Here is an 8,968-nt window from a genome sequence, read left to right as displayed (position 1 = left end):
ACCACAATCTCAACCTTAACAGGCATGAAAACCCCACTTTTACTTCTCTTCCTCCTCTTCTCCCTAGCCAAAGGGCTAGACCCAAAATGTGATGGCCAAGACCATGGCTCAACCCTGCAAGTGTTCCATGTGTTCAGCCCATGTTCCCCATTTAGGCCATCAAAGGCAATGTCATGGGAAGAGAGTGTTCTACAGCTACAAGAGAAGGACCAAGCTAGGATGCAATACCTCTCTAACTTGGTTGCTGGGAGATCAATTGTACCAATTGCCTCAGGCAGGCAAATCACACAGAGCCCTACATACATAGTGAAGGCCAAAATTGGTACCCCATCTCAGACCTTTCTCATGGCCATGGACACTAGCAATGATGCTGCCTGGGTCCCTTGCACTGGTTGTGTTGGTTGTTCGACTGCAACACCCTTTGCTCCTGCTAAGTCCAAATCCTTCAGCCAAGTTCGTTGTGCTGCTCCTCAGTGCAAACAGGTGTCATCAACATTCTTCCATTCTTCCAACATTTTCTACTTCCTTCCTACTTCTTTTACCCTTTTTGTCAAATCACATACTCACACCCTCATTTTTGTGGCGCTTGCAATGTTTGGATCTCATCATTTTGACCAAATAATGAATGAGAGTTACAAACTATATTCTAACTGCATATTTATATTTGAGGTTACTAAACAAGTAAATAATGTTACTTCGGAAATTATTGGAAAAAACTCTCATGAACTTGCTTTTTAAAAGTAAAATAACACTTGAATTGTGGGTTTAATTTAAGGTATATCGTAAATTTATTAAAATGTTACTGTAAATTTACCTTTATTTTTATGTTTTATCAGCAAATTCACTTTTAACTAACTTTAGATAAAACAATTAGTTTCTTTCTCTTTCATATACAACAATATATCATGAACATTGAATTTTAAAAAATAAGATGAACGTAGGGAGCTGTGTTGAAGGTACAATAATTAACCTTTACAAAAAGAACTCTGAATAATATTTGACAGAGATTAAAATCAATTTGATAAGAGCATTACTCAAATGTTTGGAATGATCCAAAAGAATATCTTAGGTTTACAGCAACAAAAGGGGTCACGTGTTCTATCTACCTCTTCCCATCACAAAAGGGTCACTATAAACAAAAATTAACACCTGGGACGTTAAAGGTCCCACGCGCCACTTATTGGGCGTAGAATTAACTTATCCATGTACAATCCGAGCAGTCTTTATCCTTGTCGGTGCTCTATTTACGTTAGTAGACAAAAGTTCACGAGACTTGCAAAAGTTGCTTGTTAATTTTCCATTTTTACTGTGATGTTTATCATTTCTCAACGTTACTCTTAAGCTTTTGTGCAAATATTTAGGTTCCCAACCCCACTTGCGGAGGAAGCGCGTGTGCATTCAACTTCACCTATGGCACCTCCTCCGTGGCAGCTGACCTGGTCCAAGACACGCTGACCCTAGCCACTGACCCAATTCCAGCCTACACCTTTGGTTGCATTAAAAAGGCAACAGGGAGCTCAGTACCACCACAAGGATTGTTGGGGCTGGGCCGTGGCCCGTTATCACTTTTGGGCCAAACCCAAACGATATACCAATCTACATTTTCTTACTGTTTGCCCAGCTTCAAAACCCTCAATTTCACTGGGTCACTGAGACTTGGGCCTGTAGCCCAGCCCAAGAGGATCAAGTTTACCCCTCTCCTCAGAAATCCTAGAAGATCTTCACTCTATTATGTTAACTTGGTTGCAATTAGAGTTGGCAGAAGAATTGTGGATATTCCTCCGCCGGCATTGGCGTTCAACCCAACCACCGGCGCAGGCACCATTTTTGATTCTGGTAACGTCTAATCAATACTTTCTTATTATAAAAAATAAGAACAATAAATATAAACTATTACATCTTATTAGAATGGTAAAACGTTAAAAAATGTACATAATATTTTAAGTAATTTAATCATGTATGTATATATTATAATATATTATTGTGGGATGGTGGGGTTCTCATATTCAATCTAAACACTATTCAGTTTTCACTGTTTAGACTAATTATTATGATAGATTGTGTCATGAAATGTATCATATGATTCCGTCTCTTTAGGTTTTTCTACTTTTGGGTATTTTGTTTCTCCCTTTTACGTTCAAAACATAAATGGTGAACACTTGTTCTCTATTCTGTCCCCATTCTCAAGATGAAGCTCAATTATAAGATCCATGATGACAACAATTTGGTCAAGTTTTGAGTCAAAATGCTAGGGTGATTGGGCCATAGAATTGGGTTCATACATGCTCCACATGTCGTTTATGAAAAACACCCCCACTTTTCAACATTTAGATCAAATATATTGTGGATACTCTACACCTTTTTTTTTTTAATCAATAAAACAAAAGGCAGAAAATAAAAAAGATAATAATGATGTATAAAATTAGAAGCTGGCAAAAAAAGTAATAAAAGAGATAATTATAATAATCCTACACAAGAATTAATAATTTCACTAGAGATTATTTGAAATGGGATTTTCTTGTTAAAAATACCTAGGCACGGTGTTCACCCGGCTGGTTGAACCGGCATACACGGCCGTCCGAAACGAGTTCCGGCGACGAGTTGGGGCAAAACTTACGGTGACGAGCCTAGGAGGGTTTGACACATGCTACACAGTTCCAATTGTTGCACCCACGATAACATTCATGTTCTCAGGCATGAATGTGACACTCCCACAGGACAACATCCTCATACACAGCACTGCCGGCAGCGTCACGTGCTTGGCGATGGCGGCGGCGCCGGAGAATGTGAACTCGGTGTTGAACGTGATAGCCAACATGCAACAACAAAACCACCGTGTGCTCTACGACGTGCCCAACTCAAGGCTTGGTGTAGCTCGTCAACTTTGCAGCTAATAAAATGTGGTTCTTTAATTTGTCAAGAATTTTCATGACTTGTTCCTACATTAATAACAATGTCTAATTAGCATTGCAAGTTATCTACATAATTCCTATGGGTTTTTGGTTTTTTCTTTGCCAAAGAGTTTGTTGCTAACTATATAGAACGTAGTGGGCTACCTTGTTTAAGGAATCAATTACTTCTAAGTTTCCAAGTTTGAAGTTATGTTTGTAGCTTTGTAATGGTATGTGTCACGGGTTTATATATCTGTAGCAATCCCCCGTGTCGTTTATTGATGTTTGATTGAATTGATGTAACACTTACCTTATGGTACAAGGTCACGGGTTATACATACCATTGTCGTTTTGGAAATATGACCCCATTCATTTACCATATTATATTTATAGTATTTAATAAATTTAAGGTTAAATTATGAATTTAGTCTTTAAATAAAAAATAATAATTTAGTAGTTTAACGGTTGGAGTGTTTCAAATACAAGAAAAGTCTTGATTAAAGTAGATAGAAAATGTCAATTTTACATTTATATTTTGGATATTAGGTAATGGTCATCCAATAGCACACCAACATAAAAACCATGTGTTATATAGTTGACCAATTATAAAAGGTAAGGTTCCTTGCACGAGTTTACAGCCTCTTGAGCCATAAAATTTCTCAATCCAATACATAATCTTTCATCTTTGGTCACTAATTGATCTTATCTCACCTTAGAAAAGTGGAAATAAATATAATTGACGTTTGTATAGGTTGTTGACATGTCCGTCGAATGGAGTCTACCACCTTGCATTTATATATGTTGACAACTGGGTACAACCAACGATATCTTCCACCTTTATTAAGAAATGCATTTATCCACTTTTATTTTTTTTTATGTTATTTATATATCATTTTGATGTGACAAAAGGTCAACATTCATCCAACAATAATTAATATTGCAAATATATACCCATGTTACTCTCGCTCATCATTTTTTATAATAAATTATTATAAAAAGTAAAATTTATATTAATGAAATATTTGACATTTCATTTGTTTAATACGAATCAAATTAAACTGAGAAATTAGTATTTACTATTAGAACCAAATAAATTTGAAGTCAATGGGTTTTTATTTTATATTTAAAAACTAACAATATATAGTTTTACAACTTACTATTATATACCATAATGAAATACTTCTTAGGGAAACAAAGATTCACTTCTGCGCAATTATATTAATTTTGGACACATCATACTACATCAGCTTTTCTTATCATCTCCCTGTGACTTGTTTTTTTACATGTTTACATTCACTTTAGAGATAATGAGTTCGAACACTTATTATAGTTTATCATAAATGTTGTAATACTAATTTAATCAAAATCAATTTTCATATTATATGTTGCTATAGGTGTGACGTATATGTCATTTAGCCACAAATCAATAATTAAATTCTTAAATTAAAGTCCAAATTATCTGCAATTCTGCATAATGCATATAGAACAAAGGTACTCATCAACCTAAATAGCTCAGAAATAAGAACGCGGTGCTCATCGCCCTTAACAATTTTTATTTTTTTTTTAAGATTAAACTATACAAATTTATCATTCTGTGGTAGTTGAAAATGTCACTTATATGCTTTAACAACTATTTAGTCGTTATCTACTCTGTAATGTGCCAAAATATGTTTGCATTACCGTATAACTTTAAGCTTTATATTTTATTGCCTTAATTATATAGTTTTTATCTTTTTACTTTACGTAGGTATGATTTTAGTTTTTTAAGTTTAATTGCTTCTTTCTAATTTTTTAAACATGTATTTTTAATTTTTCTAGTTTTAATTGTTTATATTTAATTTTTTAAATATATAATTTTAAATTTTTTAATTTTAATTACTCATATTTAGTCTCTTTAATTTTTTATTTATGGAATTTTGATATTTTAATTTTTAATCATTCAAATTTAGTTATTCTTTTAAATGTTTAAATTAAGTTTTTCATTAAAACTTCTATTATATTTTAAATATTATATTTTATTTGAATATTATGTATATTTTCTTACTTGTTTGTATAAATCAATAAAATAGCATACTTTCATTATATTCTTAATTATTGTATAAAATTTTAAGATAAAAGACTTAATATGAATATTTAAAAACTAGAAAGAATAAATGTAAACAATTAAAATTAAGAGAATCAAAATTAAGCATTTAAAAATTAGATAAATTAAATATAAATAATTAAAATTAGAGGAACCACAGCTACATAGGTGTAGTCATTGGAAGAACATATTATGAATAAACTTAATTAAGTCTACAAAACATTTGAGTTAAACAAAGCTTGTTTACTAACTAATTAAGTCAATATTGTTTTAAAATATTTATCGAAATAAAAAGCTATTTAAAATATGTATTAAAATATAATTGAAAATTGGAATGAACAGGGGTTTTGACACAAGTTGATTATAATTTATAATTGATAAAATAAAAAAAGAGTATGAAAGGAATCAAAATGGTAACCTTTAACGCGCACGAAAAAAGCATCTTGTCAACGTCGAAGCTCCAACGAGTCAACGCAGCGCGAAACCGCCACGACTCCATCTTCTGAGGCGTACATGGTGACGCCTCCAACCCCAACCTAACCCCCAAACACCCCTCTCTTATATTTAACCTTTGGAATAGTCGGCGACGCGCTTTTTCGCTTTCCCTTTCGCTTTTCCTTCTCCTTCCAACCAACCACCCCACCCAATAGAAAGCCCCACAATCCAAACACACCTTAACTCTCCCGAACCTCACTCCCGGCCAAAATGGAGTCCAAGCGCCGCAGCGTCCGAAGCCTGGTTTCGAAGCTAAGCTCCGTCTCCGAACCTGCCCGAATCGATGCCCTCTGCCAGCTCCGGCTCATGTCCAAGCAAGACCCGGAAACCCGACCCGTCATTGCGGAATTGGGTGCAATCCCATACCTGGCCGAAACCCTCTATTCCTCTTCCCACCCTTCTCAAGAGAACGCCGCAGCAACACTCCTCAACCTCTCCATCACCGAAAAGGAGCCTCTGATGTCGACACGTGGCGTCCTCGACGCTATCGCGCATGTGATCTCGCACCACAATTCAACCTCCTCCGCCGCCGCCGTTCAATCATCCGCCGCCGTCATCCACAGCATCCTCTCCTCCGTCGACCAGTACCGTCCTGTCGTCGGTGCTAAACGTGAGATCGTTTACGCGCTGATCGATATCTTGCGCTGCCACGCGTCGTCACCTCCGCGCACGATCAAGGACGCGCTCAAGGCTCTGTTCGCCGTCGCGCTTCACCCTCTCAACCGCGGCACCATGGTGCACCTCGGCGTCGTTCCGGCGCTATTTTCGCTGGTGGTGAAGGACGGTAGGATTGGGATCGTGGAGGACGCGACGGCGGTGATCGCGCAGGTCGCCGGCTGCGAGGACAGCGCCGATGCTTTCGTCAAAGTTTCCGGCGTCGGCGTACTCGCAGATTTGCTGGACCTCGCCACCGGCTCCAGCATGCGCACCAAGGAGAACGCCGTGTCGGCGCTGCTCAATTTGGTGCGCTGTGGCGGCGAGAAGGTCGCCGGCGATGTTAGGGACGTGGTGGCGTTCGGCGCGTTGGACGGAATCGCCGACGTTAGAGATGGTGGTAGCGGCAAGGGGAAGAGTAAGGCCACGGAGTTGTTGAAGCTCTTGCTCGGTGATAGCAATGAGAATGGAAATGGCAATGTCAGTTTGGTGTTGAGTAGTGATAACGGTTCATCGTTTGGTTCGTTGCGGAATCATGATTCGGATTGAGTTTGATTCTTATGTAATGAAATTTTATTATTCTTTTTGTTCTTTGCTTGATTTAGGTTTAGGATGGCGAGTTCAGTGTACAAATTAGGGGATGATTTTGTTCTATTTTTGTTGGTGGTGGTGGTGGTGTGATTATATTCTATTGATTATGTTGTGATATGATCAATATCATGATGTATTGTACATTCTAACAAAAAGAAAGGGTTTTTTTTTTACTAGTAACAACTACTTTCAGGTTATTCTTATGCTAATGAGTAGTTTTGTTTTGGATTTGTTTATGTTTTTAGTTAACTAATGTTTGAAACTAATGAAGGTGGCTTATGATATGACACTTGCTTCAAGAGATTAGTTGGTAAATATACTGACTTTACTTTGGTGCTTGCTTTGAAATTTGAGATCAGATTTATCTGCATTCTTTAAGGTGATTTGTTATGCTACTGGGTGGTGATCAATTTGTTGTTGGTCTGTAATTGCAGCACTACTTTTTGTGGTAGTCCTATTCAATGGTTTATCATTGGTCATTTGACTTGACTCATGTCATATGACTGTGTATTTTTTGTACTGGACCCATTTTATGTTCCTCTTGACTAATGACTGGAAGGTTTTTCTAGTTTTGATGTTGTATGTTTCTGTATCAATTGGTTGTTGAATGCCTTTAAATGACAATCTTTGGAATGAAATTGAAATGAGGGGTATCAGTTGTAAGTGCGTGCTTATGGTTATGGAGCTGCAACTGCAGAAGACAGTGGCTGCTACCCTGGTGGAAACAGCTTTCTTCTTTATTAGGATGGGCACAACAAGCGAGAAAGAGTGGGAAGGCTGTTAAGTGCTTTCACTGACTGAGAAAATATGGGAAAAGTGGGGGTTGTCTAAAGAAGAGAAATTATGTGTGTATCTGTGATTGAATGATGCAGAATTTGATTTTAGAAGGTATCCACCAATCCTAATCCTGCAAAAAAGAGAAGTTGTGGGATCAAAACTGTTAAATATGCATCTCCGTTCCTAAAATATCTGGAGTAATTTCTCTGTCTACAAGGACATTTGGAGTCAAGGGGAATTTTATTCTAATTTGCAACATGGTATAAGGACATTGTTTATGTTCTTTTGGCTGACTGACTTTATAAAGAAAAAATTGTTTTGAAACAATGTTGCTGAACCTGAATGACGTTTGTTAAAAATATTTATTGACAAAGAAGGATTGGTCAATATTAAATTAAATATAAAATGATGAGCGTATGATTACTAGGGACTTAAACAGCATGCTAACCTTGATGCTATGATCTACCAAAATTCACAGACATATATGTTTTATGGTTTGGATGCCAAGAGAAAGAGAATTAAACAGATAGCTGCGTGAACTTGGAAGGAGAAATGTCTCAGTTTGGTTGTGTATGATATGTGTAAAGGAAAGATCACAACCTGTAGTCCCACCAGTTCTCAGATTTATCTTTTCTAAACCCAATCAACGTTTTATTTTATATTTTTGGTCTTAAATTTATACGTTTTAAACTTTAGTGTTTCGACCTTTCATCTATTTTTATATTTTCTTTTTCTTTAATGTTGACTTCATTATCTACTATTATAAAGTATTATGTTGATTACCTAACTTATTTGTGATATTATAAGAGATTAATGAATACATAAAATTATAATTATAAAACATTTATAATAATTCAAAACAATATTAATGCGTCTAATGGATTTTATATTTTTTTAAAATTATTGAAGGATAAAAAAATTTTAGTTTACAGAATATTAAACTTAAATGTTCTTACACTAAAAAAATGTGAAATTATTAAAATTTAATAGTTTATTTTTTTAGCCTGAATTGGGTTCGTTTAATTTGGATTAGCTGAAAAAAGAAGAAGAAACTAACCCATTTGATCGGTTTGGATTTTATTTCATCCTAAACCCAAATTAACTAAACCTATGAAGACCTCTGTTTCCATGTAGTGCAAATTTGTACTATATTTTATTTTTAAAAACTAAAAATTGTTTTTAAAGAGGAATTTAAATATACTCTTAATATGTTGCACTCCTTCCCATTATCCTTTTTTCTTTTTCTAAAATAATCAGCGTTATAAATGTATATGAAAAAAATCATCATACAAGAATATATATATATATATATATATATATATATATATATATATATATATAAAAGGTAAAACTTCTTTTACGGGCATTTAAAAGAGGTTACAGGTGAAAAAAAATTGAATTTATAGATAATTTACAAAATTAATTTATAACTTTTATAATTTCTTTAGTTATTTCAATAAATTTATTAGTATAATTT

General features: G+C 35.1%; 2 protein-coding genes across 2 annotated transcripts; both read left to right on the top strand.

Annotated features, from left to right (window-relative positions):
- LOC113865578 (aspartyl protease AED3-like) lies at positions 1-2,975 on the top strand. The gene is made up of 3 exons (XM_027500247.1): positions 1-483; positions 1,362-1,836; positions 2,536-2,975. Exons 1-3 carry the CDS (start codon positions 25-27, stop codon positions 2,892-2,894), a joined length of 1,293 nt encoding a protein of 430 aa, XP_027356048.1. The 5' UTR covers positions 1-24; the 3' UTR covers positions 2,895-2,975.
- Positions 2,976-5,535: 2,560 nt separating this feature from the next.
- LOC113865944 (U-box domain-containing protein 11) lies at positions 5,536-7,019 on the top strand. The gene has a single exon (XM_027500772.1). The coding sequence runs from the start codon at positions 5,680-5,682 to the stop codon at positions 6,670-6,672; it is 993 nt and encodes a 330-aa protein (XP_027356573.1). The 5' UTR covers positions 5,536-5,679; the 3' UTR covers positions 6,673-7,019.
- The last annotated feature ends 1,949 nt before the right edge of the window (positions 7,020-8,968 follow it).

This window comes from Abrus precatorius, unplaced genomic scaffold (genome assembly GCF_003935025.1).
Source record: "Abrus precatorius isolate BTA unplaced genomic scaffold, Abrus_2018 Scaffold4, whole genome shotgun sequence".
NCBI lineage: Eukaryota > Viridiplantae > Streptophyta > Magnoliopsida > Fabales > Fabaceae > Abrus > Abrus precatorius.
The sequence above is the reverse complement of the archived record's forward strand: the minus strand, read 5'-3'. Positions and strand labels throughout refer to the sequence as shown.

What these genes read in the sequence shown, in the direction of transcription:
- LOC113865578 (XM_027500247.1), top strand. Translation starts at nt 25, where the DNA reads ATGAAAACCCCACTTTTACTTCTCTTCCTCCTCTTCTCCCTAGCCAAA. An exon ending in CTGCTCCTCAGTGCAAACAG is followed by an intron (nt 484 to 1,361) that starts GTGTCATCAACA and finishes GCAAATATTTAG; the next exon opens with GTTCCCAACCCCACTTGCGG. An exon ending in AGGCACCATTTTTGATTCTG is followed by an intron (nt 1,837 to 2,535) that starts GTAACGTCTAAT and finishes AAAAATACCTAG; the next exon opens with GCACGGTGTTCACCCGGCTG.
- LOC113865944 (XM_027500772.1), top strand. Translation starts at nt 5,680, where the DNA reads ATGGAGTCCAAGCGCCGCAGCGTCCGAAGCCTGGTTTCGAAGCTAAGC.